Below are 21,578 nucleotides of genomic sequence, written 5' to 3' on the forward strand. Positions count from 1 at the left end.
TCATTTGTTCTCTCTCTCTCTCTCATTTGTTCTCTCTCTCATTTGTTCTCTCTCTCTCTCTCATTTGTTCTCTCTCTCTCTCTCATTTGTTCTCTCTCTCTCTCTCATTTGTTCTCTCTCTCTCTCTCATTTGTTCTCTCTCTCTCTCTCATTTGTTCTCTCTCTCTCATTTGTTCTCTCTCTCTCATTTGTTCTCTCTCTCTCATTTGTTCTCTCTCTCTCATTTGTTCTCTCTCTCTCTCTCTCATTTGTTCTCTCTCTCTCTCTCATTTGTTCTCTCTCTCTCTCTCATTTGTTCTCTCTCTCTCTCTCATTTGTTCTCTCTCTCTCTCTCATTTGTTCTCTCTCTCTCTCTCATTTGTTCTCTCTCTCTCTCTCATTTGTTCTCTCTCTCTCTCTCATTTGTTCTCTCTCTCTCTCTCATTTGTTCTCTCTCTCTCTCTCTCTCTCATTTGTTCTCTCTCTCTCTCTCTCTCTCATTTGTTCTCTCTCTCTCTCTCTCTCATTTGTTCTCTCTCTCTCTCTCTCATTTGTTCTCTCTCTCTCTCTCTCTCATTTGTTCTCTCTCTCTCTCTCTCATTTGTTCTCTCTCTCTCTCTCTCTCATTTGTTCTCTCTCTCTCTCTCTCTCATTTGTTCTCTCTCTCTCTCTCTCTCATTTGTTCTCTCTCTCTCTCTCTCATTTGTTCTCTCTCTCTCTCTCTCATTTGTTCTCTCTCTCTCTCTCTCATTTGTTCTCTCTCTCTCTCTCTCATTTGTTCTCTCTCTCTCTCCCATTTGTTCTCTCTCTCTCTCTCTCTCTCACTCGCTTGGTCTGTCTCTCTCTCTCTCTCTCACTCGCTTGGTCTGTCTCTCTCTCTCTCTCTCACTCGCTTGGTCTGTCTCTCTCTCTCTCTCTCACTCGCTTGTTCTGTCTGTCTGTCTGTCTCTCTCTCTCTCTCTCTCTCTCACTCGCTTGTTCTGTCTCTCTCTCTCTCTCTCTCTCACTCGCTTGTTCTGTCTCTCTCTCTCACTCGCTTGTTCTGTCTCTCTCTCTCTCTCTCTCTCACTCGCTTGTTCTGTCTCTCTCTCTCTCTCTCTCTCTCACTCGCTTGTTCTGTCTCTCTCTCTCTCTCTCTCTCTCACTCGCTTGTTCTGTCTCTCTCTCTCTCTCTCTCTCTCTCACTCGCTTGTTCTGTCTCTCTCTCTCTCTCTCTCTCTCACTCGCTTGTTCTGTCTGTCTGTATCTCTCTCACTCGCTTGTTCTGTCTGTCTGTATCTCTCTCACTCGCTTGTTCTGTCTGTCTGTATCTCTCTCACTCGCTTGTTCTGTCTCTCTCTCTCTCTCTCACTCGCTTGTTCTGTCTCTCTCTCTCTCTCTCTCTCTCTCTCTCTCTCTCTCACTCGCTTGTTCTGTCTGTCTCTCTCTCTCTCACTTGTTCTGTCTCTCTCTCTCACTCGCTTGTTCTGTCTCTCTCTCTCACTCGCTTGTTCTGTCTCTCTCTCTCACTCGCTTGTTCTGTCTCTCTCTCTCACTCGCTTGTTCTGTCTCTCTCTCTCACTCGCTTGTTCTGTCTCTCTCTCTCACTCGCTTGTTCTGTCTCTCTCTCTCACTCGCTTGTTCTGTCTCTCTCTCTCTCACTCGTTCTGTCTTTCTGTCTCTCTCTCTCTCTCGTTCTGTCTGTCTCTCTCTCTCTCGTTCTGTCTGTGTCTCTCTCTCTCGTTCTGTCTGTCTCTCTCTCTCTCACTTGTTCTGTCTGTCTCTCTCTCTCACTCTCTCTCTCTCTCTCTCTCACTTGTTCTGTCTGTCTGTCTCTCTCTTACTTTTGTCAGTTCCTTTACTTTTTCTCTCTCTCGCTTCCTGGGCCTCCTTTTCTATCTCCCTGTGTGCTCCCTTCTTTTTTTGTCTTATAACCCTTTTTCTCTTTTTGTTTTAGAGCCCTCTCTCTCTCTCTTTCTGCCCCCTACTATTTTTAACTCCTTTCTAACTCCCTCTTTCTCTTTGGCCTTCCACCTCTTTCATCTACTACCTCCGTCCGTTTATGACTTTCACCTCCATTCACATTGTCTGTAGCCTCTCACTTTTTCTGTCTTTGGTCCCCTCTGTCTTAAGCCCCTCTCTCCCTCTCCATCTCTCTTGGCTCTCCTCCCAATTTTTTTCTCTCTTGGACCCCACCTCAACAAGGAATTATATCTGAAATTTTACAAGATGGATTTAATTAAAAAAGTAATCTCCATCCAACTTTGGAACGCAATTCGTATTCTATGCTCATCTTCAAAAAAGGATTGGGAAATTGTAATGCTCCATGTGGTGCCATTTGATCTGATGAACCTGGGATACTGACAGTTACCATTTGCTGTTTATTTTATGTATAATCAGTTAAAGCTTATATCTGCATATGTTCTATTTACTGTACTTTCTATATTTGATTGGACAATGTGCATATTCCTTAAGAAAATTAGATTAGTTGAAAGCTGAAGAGAAAAACAACTTTTAGACTTGTAAAAATTATAATTTTTAGAAAATAAAATGCTATAAATTATTTTTAATCTTTAATTTATAACATTTTATTTTCTAAAAATTATAAATAATTTTTAGAAAATTAAATTATAATTTTTAGAAAATAAAATGCTATAAATTATTTTTAATCTTTAATTTATAACATTTTATTTTCTAAAAATTATAAATAATTTTTAGAAAATTAAATTATAATTTTTAGAAAATAAAATGCTATAAATTATTTTTAATCTTTAATTTATAACATTTTATTTTCTAAAAATTATAAATAATTTTTAGAAAATTAAATTATAATTTTTAGAAAATAAAATGCTATAAATTATTTTTAATCTTTAATTTATAACATTTTATTTTCTAAAAATTATAAATAATTTTTAGAAAATTAAATTATAATTTTTAGAAAATAAAATGCTATAAATTATTTTTAATCTTTAATTTATAACATTTTATTTTCTAAAAATTATAAATAATTTTTAGAAAATAAAATTATAATTTTTAGAAAATAAAATGCTATAAATTATTTTTAATCTTTAATTTATAACATTTTATTTTCTAAAAATTATAAATAATTTTTAGAAAATAAAATTATAATTTTTAGAAAATAAAATGCTATAAATTATTTTTAATCTTTAATTTATAACATTTTATTTTCTAAAAATTATAAATTATTTTTACTTCTAGCTCTTTATGAAGAATTTATTTTTTTCGTACGATGCAAGACATTTACTTTAAACTTTTTTAATGTTAAATTAATATAAATCTTTTATTTTGGGGGTGAAGGTTACCCTCTATGAAATAACGTTTCCTATTATTTCCCCTGTTGGAAATAATAGGAAACGTTATTTTTTTATTAAAATGTAACAATGAACTCATCTGAAATAAGAGGTAAACAGGCATGTGATTTCCATTATAATAAGCTGTTTCTGGATGCCAGGTAAAATATTATGAACATAACAACCAAGTTTAGAACAGTTCAAAAAGTGTATGTATATGCAGCGTTATCTATTAGAAAACAAAGCTTTAAAAAATATTAGAAATAAAGCAAAAAAAAATGATCATTTAAGTTATCTTGTTTGAATTAGAAAAAAATGTAAAGCTAGTTAAAAAAAAAAAAAAAAATTCAAAAGCAGTCTCTTTTTGCTCATTATCTTTCTCCTTCCGGTTTCTTTTTCTTCCTAACTTCAGATAAAAGTGTGATATTCCACATTTATTCCAATCCTCTTACGCTTTCCTTTTTTATGGAATTGTTAATAAGCAGAGAGACCGAAGAGAGAATGGATAGATGACATATACATTAATAGCTGGGAGGGAATCAAACAAGACATTAAGAGAGTGTAAAAGTGATAAATAGAAAGTTAGTAAGAGATGGTTCATTTGGTGAGTTAATTGCAAATTACAGCTAATTAGTACAATTGAAATGAAGGTATCTTGAAGCATACCTCAATTCTCAAACTGACGAATATCTTAGCATGTACTTTGTGATTAAAATATGTAGATAAAAAGCTATAGAAAAAAAAATGTTAATTAAATCAGCTTTAATTAAATGTAAAAAAAAAAAAATGTCTATTATACTCATTTTTTTTAATTTTATTTTTTTTTACATTTGATTACTTAAAACATTGCCATTGAGGCATAAAGCGCAAATGTGATAAGGGTCAGATTATGGGGGGGGGGCAATTTGGTGGGGAGTTGGATAGCAAGATGCTTGTAGTACGTAATACTTTGTAAAGACTGTAGATTGCTCTAAAATTTTCAAATTATTAAATCTCTTCCTGAGAGTAAAACTTGTGTAAACAATTTCCAATGTAACCATTTTACATCATGAGATGTTTTTAAGTGATTGTAACCTAAGAAACGTTGAGGAAGTTGTAGAAGGCCATGTTCATCCTTCCAAATGTTGTCATTAAGATAAGAGGAAAAGGAAGTCCTTAACCCAAACGAGACTAGCACATTGATTATTCACTTTGACTCTTATAAATGCTATCTGTGTCATCGACAACTGCACGATTACATGGTCGTTGTAAATTGCGACCTTTGTTTTAATGACCCAATTAAAAAAATGTCATTCTTGAAAAATATTTATAAAACAAAACTAATTGATATTATTTGGATTATTTGATCTATTAATCTCATCTTGGTTGTTATTTTCACAATGTTTCGGCTGATTCAGATGGCCCTTGTCAAACTTGGGAATATTTGCCTTGATGGGGTTTTCATGATTAAAATCAAAACAATATTTTCTTTGATAAGTTAATTTTTAGATGTGACCTCTTCATAAAACACTGTCAGTTGGTAAGTTTGCTCCAAAAACGTATGGTCATTTTCATAGCGAATCACACAAAATTGAATGGATCCATTATTGTTTTTTACTTTATTATTTTAGTTTAGATAGGTTGGAAAGTTTTGTCGTAAGATTTAGAATTTCCCTTTGAATTAACCATGTATCTTCATTTTGAAACTGAAAATTGTTTTTCTTATGACTGCATGCAATGAAAAAGAAATGTCAGCCAAGTAGAAATAAAAGGAAATGTTCTGTCCACTTTTGTTTGTAGTTTCCTCACTCATACCACATTTTATGTAAATCAGGTTGACAATCTTTAAATCTCAAAACCTGATCATACCTTCCCACACAATATTGATCTATTCTTGGCATTTTTTCCCCTTTTGCTTTCTAACTGGTTGCTTTATAAGTCTATTCGATAGTAGCCATTGTTTTTACTTCATTTTCTCTTGTACAATTTTTTTTTTTTTTTTTTTGCTTTATGTTTTAAGGGAGCCAATCAACAACAGAATGAGTAATTGGCCGATCAGACTGGTTCAAAGAAATTAATTCACTCTTGTTATCCTTATAAACAATGTTACACCAAGAATAAATTAAAAAAAAAAAAAACACAGATCAAGAAAGACAGTTTGATTTTGCTTAACAATATAAAAACATTCCAATCTTATCAAACCAAACCAGTTAAGGTTGTGGAATTCGTTCATTGTTGTCTTGTGATTCATAGGGAAATTCTGAACACACTTTTAAAACTATGCTGCTATCTTGTTACCCCAAAATAAAAAGGTTCTATCTGCTTGAGATATTTGTCTTTAAAGCTTGGAAAAACATAATTTTGTAACTTGACAAAGACTTTTACTTATAATCGATTCCTTTAAATGTATTCTCAATGTTCCACAAAGCTCCAGAACAATATTCTAATATTTTATAAACTATAGATTTACAAATGGTGCATTTTCTTCCAAAGCAGACATTTTTCATCTGTAAATTTTTTAGTTTCTTTAAGGTTAATATTTTTCAATCAATTTCTTTAAGGTTAATATTTTTCAATCAATGCTAAAATTAGGATTTAATCTATTATTATTGAATACTTTATAAATTATTTTAAGGGAGGAGTTTTGATTGTATTCACGACTTTTGTATTAGTGTGGATTTTTTGTGGCAGATATTTGAAAATGTTTTTCTTTTGATTTTATTATGACACCTAGATATTTGACTCTAGTGACTTGTGAATAGTTTTTTGCATTAATTAAACTATTAAGTGATAGGAAATATATGTATTTCAGATTTTTATAGATCCCTTTGATATCTTGGACTTTGTATGACTTACAAAATGTTGGATATGGACATCAAATATTAAGTTTTGTTTTTAATCAAATATATACTTTATAGTAGAATTCGTTTATTGTCTCCACTGAGGCAGAGGTTGTTTTCAATCAAGTTTGTTTTTGTTATAGCCTAGTGTCTGCAAACATCACCAAACTTGGTGAAAATATGGTCTATCTTAGAACTTATAGTACACATGAAAAAATTGAAATGGCTTAACATATTTTAATAATGTCATACATAGGAAAAGCTTGATAAACTAAGAGCCTTTTTAAATTTTCAAAATTCGATTAAAGTTAAGGAAATTATGACTATTTTTGTGCCTCACATGTTTGGATATTTTTCCTTCTTTTAAGACCATATGCATTTTGTCACATTTTTTACACTACTTTTTTAGTAAAAATGCTATATCTTTGTTAAAACACATAATTTAGCAATTATATTTGTTATATAAGTGTATTTTTGTGCAAGGAATCAGAATATGCTACTGAAAATCTCCAGAAATTAATGGTTTCTAAATAATCTGCAGTAAATGCACATAAATATGCTGCGATTCCTTAAAAATGTCATGTATCCATTAAAAGAAAAGAACTCAAAGTTAAATTGTAATGTATTTTATGTACAAAACTGTAATCAAAATCTAGGACTGCTTAAAAATGAATATATTGCACTATTTCTTTGGTATTATTGTAAATTAATACCTTTTGTTACCCCTCTCCATCTGACCACCTCTCCAAAATGTGATTTTTACCTTTATGGACAACTAGCTTGGGTGCCCGGCATTGCTCTGGTGTTTAGAGGTGTGTTGAGCACAAAAAAAAAAAAAAAAAAAAAAAAAAAAAAATGATAGTAAGCAGCCAGGCTCGAACCTGTGGATGTGGAGAGAGGTTTTTAAAAAAAAGGTAGTAGTGTGGGGAGGGAATCAAAGCAACAGTAGACAGCCAGGGTGAAGAGAGGTTTTTAAAAAAAAAAAAATGGTAGTAAGCAGGCAAGCTCGAACCTGTGACGTGAAGGCAGAAAAAAAAGTTAAAGAAAATCTGATGTCTTAGCCGATGTCTCCATGACACGACCAGTAGTCAAAAGCGTTGAAATTAACTGAAGTCAATCCAACGTTGACGATGACTTGCTAAAATGTCGGCAAAAAAATTGACCCCTCCTTGTACAAAACAGCCAAGTTTACGGTGGAGGAATTAATGTTTTTGGCTATTTTTTTCAATATTTGTCGTCCAAGACGTTGAGCTTCAAAATGATATTGATCTTGTCAGGATTCGTTGCCTCTGTCAAAAGTTTTTTGCAAAACATACATACAAACATACATACATTTAAACAAACAGGTGAGATTTACATTATAGATTACGTATGAACACCTTGAAAAACATTAATGAAAGATAAACAAAAATTATTTTGAACCATTCCAGAATTTTAGGGCAGTTAACCCGGGTTTTTTTTTTCTATGGTAGATAAATTTTTTCTTAATTTTATTTTTTTCTAAAAGGTGATTGTGTGGTTTTAAGAGGGTCTTTGCAATTAGGTGGAAAGGTTGCCACTCTGACTCTGGGTTAATGATAGAGCTAAGGGAAATTATGTATGAAAATCCTGAAGACTTGATAAAAACAAAACAAAAACAATTTTAGAATTCAGAGTGGGGGTTGGTTTCACATAAATTTAATGTAAAATAATTCACTATTTCGAGCCCATTCTAGCATTTTAGGACAGTTGACCAATTTATTTTTTATGGGAGATTAATCATGTGCACTTTTTTGAGGAAAGGTCTTCTTTTTTATGCTTATATGTAGCTTACTGAGGAATTTAGTTCTATGAGAAGCTCTGCCAGTTATACTTAGCGTTATTGTTACGGCTAAGGTTTTAGGAGGCTTGCCACTCGTATCTAGGGTTAGGCGTAAGATTAAGAGTTTTTTTTTTTTTTTAAGGTGGTTGACACCTATTGTGAAATTTTACAAGGACTGCGACAGACAAAAATGTTATTTAAAACAAGTGATGTTACTCTAACAGAAAATTTGACCTTTGGAAAAGTATGAAGTATTTTTTGTCCAACCTATTAAAATATAAAAAAAAAACCCAACCTTTTGCTAAAGCTGACAAATTGTTCACAAATTTTGATTTTTAATTACATTTCATGTCTTTCTAACGTTTTTATTTTGTGATTAAGCACCTCCTGCAAATATTTAAATATCGATTTTTGCATTTTTTGATAAGGTAGATTAGTTTCTTTTAAAAAAAACAAAAATCATAAAAATATAAAACTGTTGTACGTGGATCAAAGAATCCTATTTCAGTGCACATCCTTGGTTGTCCAAAGCAAAATCCAATGTTTTAAAAATTTGACCACTCTCCAAATTTTAAAAATATGCTTGATAACAAAATAGCTCTAACTAAACCTGTAATTTTTTTTATAATCAGATTTTCAATTAAAAAAAAAAAATTGATCTGGAATAAAAATCAACAACAAAAAAAATCTGTTTACAGCCGTGCTATCGCTGTTACTGCTGATGCTATTACCAATACTACAGTCTACATTTAAACTCCAAACGATTTTTTCTGGATATCATGTTTTTAAATTGCTATCTTAAATGAGAGAAAACAATGTACAATTATTCTTTTAATGGATAAACATAGTAAAAAGATCGTTTTATTTAATAGTGGGTGTCCGAAGAAAATTTTTTCCAAATTTTTCCATACTTGTAATGTTACAAAAAAGATTTCAACGCAACAAAAACACGAGTGGTCAAATGTATTTCGGACACCCAAAACTATTAAAAGTGACATCTCTTTTGGTTAGTTTTCAAATTTCATTAAAAAATTTCTTAATACACACACGGTATAAGCATTTGTAAATTGTGTGTGTGGGGGGGGGGGGTTACAAATCTTGACTGAAAACCTTGTTTTATGATATTCACATTTTTACCACTTTATTTGCTTAAAACTCTAAAATGTACGGTATTATTAATTTGAAAGTATCATTTCTGAACAAAACAATGGCATTTTGAGAAAAAATATGACTATTTTAGCAGAAGCCTCTTGAAATCTGTGATTATCTAAAGCGTTTTATCATCCATGTGTATTGCTATGAGAACTGATTTAAGTTTGGAATCGGTAAGTCATGGAAAACATGAAAGTCACATTTTTAGAAATAACTTTGGTTCTGTTCATTGTAGAGACTCGATCTTTCCAAATTTGATGTATGGATCTAATGCTAAGTTTTAAAAAAAGGGTTGTAATCAAATCATGCTAAGTTTTCAGTTTGATGAAATAAAGTGTTTTCAGTTATCAACGTTTTTATGGCAATACTTTTCTGCGGAATACTTCAATATAATATGGAGAGGTAAAACCAAGATAAGGTTTTGATTCATACATTGTCAGTCGGAAGAATACAATCTTTTGGTAAATGATAAATTTTGACAAATTTCATTTCAGATAATTCTGATTTTTGGTATGTTTTTATTTCACTTGAATGTTTTCATTTTTTTTAAGCTACAAACTAAATTGCTTTCACTGACATTGCTTATCCCTCTATTAAATGGTTGAATAAATGAATGTTTTGATTTGAAATATTTTTCCAGGCAAATATTGTGATATCGATGTGGACGAATGCCTCACTCAACCGGGTCTCTGCAAAAATGGTGCCACCTGCAACAACCAGCCTGGTGGTTACTTGTGCATCTGTGTAAATGGATGGACTGGTAAAGATTGCAGCATCAATATTGATGACTGTGAAACACAACCTTGTTATAATGGTGGAACATGTCATGATAGGGTTGGTTACTACCATTGCCAGTGTCCCAGGGGAAAAACAGGTAAGTGTTTATTTTATTTTCATTTCCATTTTTTTTTCTTAGATCTCAAATTATGTGTTCAAATTAATGCGCTCAAAATAATGTCTGACATCTTTTTTGCGGGGGGGGGGGGGGAGTCAAACAAAATTTATATTTGGGCTATTTTATGTATAGTAGCCATTTTGTTCATGCAACAAATTCTTGGTAAAGTAATGATTTTAAACTCAACTTTTCAAAAAAATAATCCTGTCACATCTAATATATAAAGTAAAGTAAGCCTCTTTCCCAATTTTTTTATCAATAGTTTTCTTTCTATAAAGTCAATATTTGATTCTAATTCATCAATTCTTTTTATGGATTGTTGTTGCATATTTGTATGAAAAATAAAATGCAAGTTATTTCTTCTAGAAAATACTTTTGAGTTTTGTACCAATGCCATTTTTAGAACATCAAATATTTTTGAAAAAAAGAATGACATTGTTAAACGAAGACATTACCAGGCAATGTTGGGTAGGCACAGGACAACATATTTAATGTTTAAAAATGTTTTTGTTTTTTTTTTAAAGAAAATATGAAATTTGAGCAGTTACTTGAACAATGTTTTTCTGTTGAGTTTCAAAAAATAATTTTATAGTATGAGAATTTTAATCACAAATCTTATTTTACAAGGATGAGAGTTCTCTGCTGTTGTAATTCAGAAAAGGGTAAAATTCTGCTTAAATCTGTTATTTTTATTTCTGATTTCTGACGAATCCATAAAGTGTTTACATTTTTTTTTCCTTTTTTTTCATCATTTTACTCAATTTTATTTCATTTTATTTTTCTCTTTTTCTGTTTCTTTTTCTCCTTTTTTTTTATTTCCTTTTTTTGTTTGTCACACATAAAACGATTCACAATGCAGGTAGGAGAAGAGGAAGAAGACTTTTGTTTACTGAAAGAAAACTTCCCGTTTCCTTTGCCCACATATATACTTGAGATCTTTCTTGTCGATGGACATATTTATTATTTTTCTAAATTATTTCTTGGAATAAAAATTTTATTTAAAAACAATTATTATAAATAAAAATATCTTTGAACATTGTTTTTACCAAAAAAAAAAATTGCCATGAAGATAAATTCTGTATTGGGGGGGGGGTCTTTTTTTTTTTTTTTCTTAGGTGATTACTCCTCAAAAATAGGCTTAATGGTAATTAGCAGTTTTTTTTTTTTACTAACTTTTCAACATGACCCTCCCCCGCTTCCAGCAAAAAATCATAAGATTTATCTCCCATAGCAAACAAATATTAACTGCCTTAACAAGAACAAAATGAAATTGCACAGAAATTTGGAATGATTCTAATTTGATTTCGTTTCTTTTTATAATTTCACTAGTTGTACATACCCAATGTTGCCCCCTGAGACTGCTTTGATTTTAATTTTTTATTTTCTTTATTTTTTTTCAACTATGCCAGTTTTTTTTTTTTTTTTCAAAATTACCTTTTCTTTTATTTTTAAATATAATTTTGAACATTAAATTGGATTATTTATTACAGCATTGTTTTAGTCATTAAATTATTAATAAAAAAGTTAACCATTTAAGCCTCTAAATAAATTCTAATGTAGCTTAAAACCAGAAGAGCTGATCTTTTTTTTTTGTCTGATTTCCCCTGTAAACCAAACACAACAAAAAGAAGGAAAGAAAGTGATTCAACAGAAAAAAGAGAAAGCTCTTTTTTACTGGTGAATATCAAACTATTTTTCTAGTATTCAATGATTTGGGTAGCATCATCAAGTTCCTTCATATCTCCTCTATGACCAATAAGCAAAATATCGTTCAGGACTATTAAAATTGATGAAATATATTTGCCATGTCTGACTAACACAGCATTTTATCAAGTTTTTTTTCATAAAAATCAGACATAGGCAGCAGCAAAATCTGTCTTTATTTTATTTGGAAATTTCTTTTCCAATCTCAAAACATTTATTGCAAAAAAAAAAATTCTAGTACAAGATGCTGATATTTTATCTTATTGGTAGTCTATTATCGATACAGGGTGTGACTGGTCTAGTTAAACTCTAGACAAGCTTCACACTGGAAAAAACAACTGCAGTTAAAATCTTTTCATAGAAAATGCAAGTGGTTTTACTTTTCCTCCACTCTTTCTAAATCCATGTGAAAAGAAATTAAAATCTATAAAAAAAAAAAAAAGAAACACCAAAACTGGAGCAGAAAATAAAGACTTTGAAGAAAAAGAGGAGGAAATAGTATAAACAACAAACACAAAACGTTTTTTCCTCCACAGTATTCAAAACTCTTGTAAAATCCATATTACAAAAAAAATATACAAAACCTTTTTTCTTTCTCAATCTAATATGATGAAGACATGGGAAAAAAAAAGCAATCGGCTTCAGAAAATAATGATCAGTCAATGGGTAAAAGTGTTTTTCTTTTTATAACATCTTGCATTTGTTCCGTTTTTGTTTTTAAATATGATCGGACTTTTGTATTCTCGTTTCCATTGTTAGTGTGTGTGAGATAGTGAGAAAAAAGGGCAGTGAATACTTTGTAGCTATTTAAAAGTATGGACCTGCTTACCTGGGAAAAACAACTTCCCGCAAAACTTGCTTGCCGTTTTTTATATGGTAAAATGTTGTTGCATAAACAGGCTTTGAATCTCTCCGTTCTTTTTATCTTTTTAATTTTTTGCTTTAAAATCCACATTTTGTGGTCAATTGTCTGCTGTCCTTTGGAACCAAACGGCAAATGAGATATACTTCAAATGGTGATGTGAGAATGTTTAATGTCTTTTGTGTGTGTGAGTGGTTCTGTGTATTCTGAGGCTTGATTGAAGTGAGTGAGTAACGTTACTGATTAACTGTGAGTGAGTAACGTTACTGATTAACTGGACAAAAACAACAAAAAAAGACTGAAAAATCATATCGATATATATAAAAGCGAAAATGTGTGTATATATGTATGTTTGTATGTGTGTTTGTGTACCCACTAAAAACTTTCGACAAACACAACGAAAATTCACAAGCTCTATATCATATTGAAGCCCCATCCTTCGCACAAAAAATATTGAAAAATTGGCCAAAAACGTTCATTTTTTCACCCAGAAATCAACAATTTTCGACGGCTGTCAACAAAAACGGTCCTCTCATGACGACGACCGGTTCTACGCATACCCTGATTTAGTTTAAATACTTGAAGAACTGACTAAATTTCATGTACGTCACATTATTAGCTCAGTTGGTTAGCGCGTTGGTTCATTATCTAAATGTTTGGGGTTCGAATCGTGGTGTGAGATGTCTTTTTTTTTTTTTTTAAATTTAAATATTGAACCAGTGTTATTTAAGCCATTTTTCACGTGTTCATTTTTCTGTTTTCTTTGTTGTTTTCGATTTTTACATTTAACATCGTTCGTTTGCCTTACAGTAGTTTTTTTGTGTTTTTTTTTTCGATGTTTTGATTACCCCTCCCCGGTTAAGTTTTAACGTTCGTTTTTTCTTTTTTTTACTTCGCTTATAACAAACAAACCTGATCATTGACCTCATTTGCTGAATAGCTATTGCTTACATTTTCATCATCGTCGTAACGCTCTACGACTTCCGTGTGCGCACCTGTCAATTTAGTTCTTACTTAAATAATTTAAACATCTTTTAGTAACTCATTCTGGCTGGCCGAATGGTTCATGTTTTTTTCACATTTTATTTTCAAACTTTGGCTCAGGGCTTCGGGTTCGATTTCCCCCCCCCCCCCGGTTTCTTTTTTATTTAACAGCATACATACCTCCAAACACCCGGGCAACGCCGGGTACCCTCGCTAGTCTATTATATAAAAGGCAAAATGGGCGCACGCATTCGTGTATGTCCGGGAAAGGCTTTTTTTTTTATTGGCCTTCTCGCAAGGTTACATTTCTGGGGAACTTTCCTTATACTTTCTAGATCATGATATCTCTGATTTGCGAACGGACGTTGTCTCTATCTTTTATTTGATCGAATTTTTAAAAAACTTCCTGGTTTTCAGTGTTTGTCTTCCATAAAATGCGATCGTTTTATGTCTCGCAAAGGCTTTTTTCGACGGCATTTTCAAGGGGGTTACTATGTCTTAGAACTTTTTATATACCCTATGAATAATAATATCGAATATTTGCGAACGTGCGTCGCGTCTAGATTAATTTACATTGACTTTTATAAGATTCGCGCTATTTCGCTGCGTCGCCTGTTTGTTTGGCTTTTTAGTATAAATACAGTGAAACTAAATTCAAACGTTTCATGTTCTTGGCTTTTGCGGCGAAACGTCCAGAAAGCAATCAGCTTTTGATCAATGTGGAGTTTCTCCTTATATCAGACAATTGCTATTCGATTTGGACAATCGCCTTTAAATGGGGAGCTGCTTTCCCCCCACCTTGGGGAAGCGAAAACTAAAAATACTGCCACGTCATCGTACGCTCCCGCAATGACCTCATTAAGCGGCTACCTGTCAATCAAACCTCTTTCACTCACTTTATAAGCCTTAACTTAACACGCTAACCAATTTCTCTCACTTTAAACACCCGGGCAACGTTTTTTTTTAAAAGTTATTCTTTAGTTTACACCCTCCCCCCTACACACAGTGTTGTTATCTTAAGATTGCAGGTTCGATCTGGCGGTTATTTATGCCATTTTTTTCGGTGTTTTTTTATATTTAAACCGGGTTATTGCTACCCCCCATCACACACCTACAAACACCTGGGCAACGCTGGGTACCCCCCCCCCCATACCACACACCTACAAACACCCGGGCAACGCTGGGTACCTTTTCATGGGGACCTGGTTTTTCCCAACATTTTGGAAACAAACAAATGCGCAGAAAGCGTAAAGCTTAACTGGCTTGCAACCAAAGTTAATTGCGTGATTTCATTCATCTATTACGTTTGACCTGTGTGAACTCCTTCACTTTTTAATCATTTTTGAATGATTCTCAATTCCTCTGCTCTCTTAATGTTGCAGTAAGTTATCACGTTTTCTTTCACGTTTCCTTTCTGCCTTCGCCTTAGAATTCGGGTTCGAACCTACCTGCCTACCAAAACTTTTTTTTTCCTCCTTCACTTTTTTTTCCTACATACACACATCCGGGCGATCCTGCGCACACCCACTAGTTTTTGTATAAAAGCAATACTGATCGCAGCTAAGGCAGCATCCGCCTGGCCTGCCAGACCGGGACGTCTTGAAAGTAATTAGGTTTGATCAATGTTGGGGAAACTTTTCATATCAGACACTTGCTATTCATTTGGACACTGCTAGAGTTTCCCCTTTTTAAGGGGAGCTGGTTTTCCCCAACATCGTGGAGAAACAAATATGGCTGAAAGCTTAACTGGCCTACAGCCAGCTCATTCATTTCGCTATGTGCTATGATATAATGGTTGACATTGCTAAATTTGAACGCTTTACCCTTCATGTCGCGTCATGGTGTAGCGGTAACATGTCAGATTTTCTTTCAGTTTCATGTGGGTTCGAGCCTGCCTGCTTACTACCACTTTTTTTTTTTTTTTTGTTCAACACGCACCTACAAACACCCGGACAATGCTGGCACCTCTACTAGTCATATATATATATATATATATATATATATATTTATAAGGCAAAAGGCCACGCACATTTTTATATGTCCAAGAAAGGCTTTTTTCGGTGGAGGGGGGGTCTTGACAATATTACGTTTATTTAGAATTTTCCTTATACTCCCTAGATTATAATTTCTACGATTTGCGAACTGACATCGTCTCTACATTTATTTTGATCGACTTTTATAAAATTCCCGATATTCCGTCTTTTCATGTGTTTGTTCGTCTTTTTCGTATAAAAATGCGAAACTAATTGAAACAAAGTTGATTCACTGGCTTTCCCGCCTAGATGTCCAGAAAAGCAATTAGCTTTGATCAATGTGGAGGGAAACCCTTCATATCATACAATTGCTATTCATTTGAATGCTGCCAGCTCCCCCTTTTTCTAGGGAGCTGGTGTTCCCCAACATCGTGGGGAAACAAATAAAATGGCAGAAAGCATAGAGTTTAACTGGCCTTCAGCCAATGTTCATTTTTGTGCCTGCGTAATTCTTAACTTATTTGTTGAAGTCAACTTTTTGATTGACATCGCTTAATTTGAATGCGTTTCACTTCCTATGACGTTGTAGCGTAGCGGTAAGATGTCAGATTTTCTTTCACTTTCTTTTCCGCCTTCGCGTCATTGGTTGCCTGCCTGCCTATTAACGCTTTTTTTTAATTTTTGTACTCAAATCTCCAAACATTCGGGCAACGAATCCTGGCCATTTTGTTATCGTTTTAAACCTCTATCCTTCAGACAACAAATATCGAAAAATTGGCCAAAAACATTCATTCCTTCACCCTCAACTCAGCAGTTTTGTACAAGGAGGGATCTTTTTTGCATCAACATTTTTGCAAAGTCATTGTCTCATTTCGATTGACTACGCTTAATTTCAATGCTCTCCACTTCCGCTTGCGCGATGGAGACATCAACTAAGACGTTACATTTTTTTACCTTTTTCATCCTTCACGTTATGGGTTCAAGCCTGCTTACAACCACTTTTTTTTTTTTTTTTTTTTTTTTTTTTTGTTACTTTCAACCTCCACACACCTAAGCAACGCCAGGGACTCCCGCAATTACCGGGGTTCCTTACTACACCACTTCTCCACACCCGGGCAACGCTGGGTACCTTCCCTAGTCATTCAATTTTGTTTTGAGGAAATCTAAAATTAAAACAACTTTCAGAATTTTCAAAAATCGGTTAACGATTTGGATAACTTTCATCTTAATATTTTTGTATTAATAGAAAAACAAAGGATCCTTTGCAATTCTAGAATTTAAATTTGGTATAAAAGTATTAAATTTCCAACATTTACATAATGACATTCAGATTTTTTGTTTTTAATAATAGGTTGTCATTTTAAAATCGTTTTATTGTTATGACTAGCCTGCATGCCCGGCGTTGCCCGGGTGTTTGGAGATGTGTGTTAGGCCAAAAAAAAAAAAGTTGTGGTAGGCAGGCAGGTTTAAACCTGTACCATGAAGGAGAAAAAGAACATGAAAAAAAACATCTTTGCTGTTGTGTCCATCACCAAATCGGAAAAGTTTAAATTAAGGCTAGTCAATTGAAAACAGGATGAGTTTCGAAAATATCTGCAAAAAATGTTACTCCTCCTTATAGAGAAGTGCCTAGTTATGGGTGAAGGAATTAATGTTTTTAGCTAATTTTTCAATATTTGTCATCAAAAACTATACTGATCTTGTGAAAATCCGTTGCCTCTGTCAAAAGTTTTAGGCAGACATACATACATACATTTAAACAGACAGGTGAGATTTATCTAATTTATTATAATACTTGGGGGGCGGGGGCGTTGCCCGAGAGTTTGGAGGTGTGTGTGTTCTATCGGGGGTGGGCTGATGTTAATCAAAACATAATAAGTGAAGTAAAAAAACTAAACTAAAAAAACAAAAAATGAAAACGGAAAAACGAACGTTAAAACTTTAAAAGATCTGAAAAATAAAGCGGTGAGGGGAGGGGGATAATCAAAACATAAGAATAAGCGAAGTAAAAAATTAAAAAATTAAAAACACAAAAAAAAACTAACGTATGGCAAACGAACGATGTTAAATGTAAAAATCGGAAAAAGAAAACAGAAAAACGAACGTTAAAACTTCAAAAAATCTGAAAAATAAAAACCAAAAAAAAAAATGTGAAAAATCACTTAAATAAGCCGGTTTCAATATTAAAATTAAAAAAATCGTTGCCCGGGTGTTTTTGGGTGTGTGTGGTCGGTCGGGTGGGGTGGGGGTGTTAATGAAAACCTAAGAATAAGTGAAGTAAAAAAAAAAAAAAACAGAAAAACGTATGTTACATGAGAAATGGCTTAAATAACCCTGCTTCAACATTAAAATTTAAGAAATCGAAAAAAAAAATGACATCTCACACCACGATTCGAACTCAAAACCTTTAGATAATGACCCAGCACTCTAATCAACTGACCTAAGACAACATACACGAAATTAGGTCATTTTTTTAAATCTTTAAACTAAATCAGGTTATGACGTCGTATGACACATGCGTAGAAGCGAATTCGTCATGAGAAGACGGTTTTTGCTGACCCCCCCCCTAGAAAAGTGCTGATTTCAGGGTGAAAAAATTAACGTTTTTGGCCAATTTTTCGATATTTGTCGGGCAAAGGATGTGGCTTTCATATGAGACCAAATTTGTGAATTTTTGTTCTGTCTGTCAAAAGTTTTTAGCAGACATACAAACACACACACACACATACATACATACATACACACATTTTCGCTTATATATTTATAGAAAACAGTTTGAATATTGAGGAAAACCCTTGAATGCGTAAACTAATACACATGAGCTACAGGTGTAACCTGGACATGTAGAAACTGCTACAGATGTAAAACACAAAGAAACACCACATGGAATCCTGAAAACTGAAACTGTAAAATTATACCCCCCCCCCCCCCCCCAAAAAAAAAAAATGTGTTACCATAAATAATAAAGGAAGGTCAGGGAGGATGGAAAGACCCAAGGAGAAAAAGCACTAACCAGACCTCCACTGAATGAAGGCCTTGGTGAGGCTTATTGCTACCCAAATTTCAGTGAAGACTACCAACGTCAAATCAATAAATGAAATTGCAATGACACAAACTAATTTGTAAAGGTTATTAAGAGGTGGGGAGTACTAGAAATCTGGAGAGACTTGTCACTCTGACTTAAGGGAACCCCACAGAATGTTCTCAAATATGATTCTTTGATGATGACCTGTGTGAAACTCCTAGTGAGTAATAATATTATTAATAATAATAATTTTTAAAACACCTTGTTTTGATAAGATCCTCTGAATCTAAAATGGCAGACTTATATCCAATCTGTTGCTAACTTTGCTGGAAAAATTGTTAAATAGATCTATTCAGAAAAATATCTGACTCTTGATACAATCGTCTACCTATAGAAAAGTCAGATATGTATTGCTGCCACATCTTGGGTTGTGCTATTCAGAGCACTATTCCTTGCTTTGGCTGATTACAAAATCGACAATTTACTTTTCTCTACAGCAAATAACTATTAAGCTATTAATAATTAGAACAATTAAAATTAAAGTTTTTTTTCCAAACATAATTCAATCCCTAAAATGAGGAATATTTTGATCTTTGTGATTAAAAGATATATTTAAAAAAGCTTTATGGAAACAAACATTGACTAACTTCGATAATAATATAATCAAAGTGAGTCAAAAATCAGATATGACAGTGGATTCTATAGTGAGAAGGGATATGTTAAATATACATTGATATGAATGTATCATAATGAGTCTTCACCTCTTCCTCCCTCTGTCTCTCCTACTGTCATTTCTGTATCCTCTTGATAAGTGCACTACCCCCAATAATATTTGCTACTCTCCCTGCCCAACTACAATTGTGATGACTTTAACTGGCACTACCATCATCAGAAAGGCCAAAAGATTTGCCACTTAAGCTCTTCAACTTGACCGTTCCAAAAATGGTAACAGAACATTGAACTAGAGTATGGGGGTGGGATGTATAAAAGAAGGGAGATCACTTAGTTTTTTTAATGTTTTTTTTTTTTTTTTTTCTTAGACTTGATGACCTTTTAGGAATAACTGAAGATAGCCATAGAAATTCTACAAACATTAAGCTATCACAATCTGTTCTTAATGGGACAATCGCTATCCGTATAAAGTTAAATATGTTTAGTATGTACAGGATTCAATCTTAAAATAACAAAATGTCTTCATGAATTTTGATAAACAGATGCTAGGTACAAATGTGAGCTATATTTAATTTATATATAATTTAGGTTTATGCAAAGCTGATAAAAGCCTTTCATGAAAATTCAGATAAATTTGTGAAATTTGAGCAATAAATTAAATGTTAAAAACATTCTCCAAATTTCAGCAAATTTAAAACGCTTTTAGGGGCCATAATATGGGTACAACCTCCTGGATTTACATTGAATTTGACCCATAGTACTTCGACACCAATGAAGGAAGATTCTCTGAAGTTGATTTGAACTAAATTCTGTATTCAACTTCTGGAAATTCCAATTGTATCATTTAACATTTAGCATATTTTCATTCTTTGAATGTCCAACATCAATTCAAACCCCAGAACATGATTATACCATCTTTGGGCAGAACAGTTACTACAGTTTGATCCAAGCCTAAAGGTCAAGAAAGTGTGGTTTAGTTTTGCATCAATGACGTCATAATAAATTTTTAAATTTATTTTTTTTTGCATTGTATTTTCAGCGATTTGTTGATTCCAACTCTTAAAAAGTGCAAAGTGAATGTTGTCTTAGCGTATTCTATGGTAAAATCTTTAAAATGGACGTAAAAGAATCTGAAAATAGACAACCCTTCTCTTAACACAAATGAAGTTTATTAAGGACAACACTTTTAAATGGAAAATTAACAAAAAATAAAGATTTAAAAGGTCAATATTTTTTTTCTTGTTAATTAATGATGACACCTTGAACATTTATACATATGCTCGGTAAATTTGAATTTTAAGTTTTTGAGGCTATTTTTGTACAAACTGAGGGAATTTCTATCTTTTTCTGATATTTTGCAAACAATTTTAGGGTTTCAGCGAAAGAAGATCTATTTTACAAAAATGAAAAATTTTATTAAAAGTTTCGTTTAAATATTTTCGAAGTTTACTTAAAATAAAATTGTATGTTTTGAAATATCAGAAAGAGCAAAATTTATGATCTAGCAGGGCTGCCCGGTGTTATTCATGATTCTTGTTTCCATAAACAATCTACTTAATTGTTTGTATCATTTGGATTTTTGAAATTAAGATACTCATCTTGAGAGTAATTTGCACAACATTTCAGTGAATGTAATTTCCAACCTTCTTTTTAGGTGTATATGTCGAACTCGAGAACAGAATTTTGAACAAAATCCATCTCACAATCCAACCAACAATGTTTTTGCTCCGTCAGCCATAGCTAGGTAGAAGTAAAATTTGGGAACCATAAACTTATTTTTGTTTCTAGGTGTAAATATCATTTTTTTAGGAACATATCCCCAAAGTAAACATGAGGGGGGGGGAGATATCTTAAGCCACCATGTTTGATTTTGGGAAAAACTTGTATTCATATTTCCGAGATTTTGTATTTAGGTTCTAGGTTTAATTAAAACTTTAATATAAAATCTCAGAAAATGAATATAAGCTTTTCTCCAAACTAAACATGGCAACTGAAACGTAATACAAATAACACGATGAGAACAATAGTCAGAAGAATTAAAAAAAAAAAAAAAACAATTATTTCTCGGTTCAAAACATTCAAAACTGTAATCGGCTTAATATTGTAATTTAAAATATCTAAGTTTATTGTGGGGAAAAATAAAAGTAAATATTTATGCTCTTGGTGAGGTTTGAACTCATAACTTCTAAGTATAACATGTTAAATAGGGACTTTTTTTTTTTTTTTTTTTTACGCCTCTCTCCACCTGGGCTGCTTGATTTTGATTCTCCCCACCTCTCCAACTCCTGCTACTACTACATTTTTTTTCTTTTAACACTTCTCTCCACCAGGGCTGCCTACCGGGGTTCCTTACTACACCACCTTTCCACACCCGGGCAACGCTGGGTACCTTCTAGTCATTCAATTTTGTTTTGAGGAAATC

General features: G+C 32.8%; 1 protein-coding gene across 2 annotated transcripts in view; it reads left to right on the forward strand.

Moving 5' to 3' along the window:
* Positions 1-21,578, forward strand: part of LOC145247896 (uncharacterized) — a 341,390-nt gene that overhangs the window by 216,237 nt on the left and 103,575 nt on the right. For both annotated transcript variants that reach the window (XM_080109515.1, XM_080109516.1), the window contains one exon: positions 9,682-9,915. In XM_080109515.1, the coding sequence (XP_079965641.1) occupies positions 9,682-9,915 (234 nt within the window). The remainder of the gene's footprint in view (positions 1-9,681; positions 9,916-21,578) is intronic.

The sequence above is a fragment of the Euprymna scolopes genome, chromosome 26 (assembly GCF_053919585.1).
Source record: "Euprymna scolopes isolate OS-2025 chromosome 26, ASM5391958v1, whole genome shotgun sequence".
NCBI lineage: Eukaryota > Metazoa > Mollusca > Cephalopoda > Sepiida > Sepiolidae > Euprymna > Euprymna scolopes.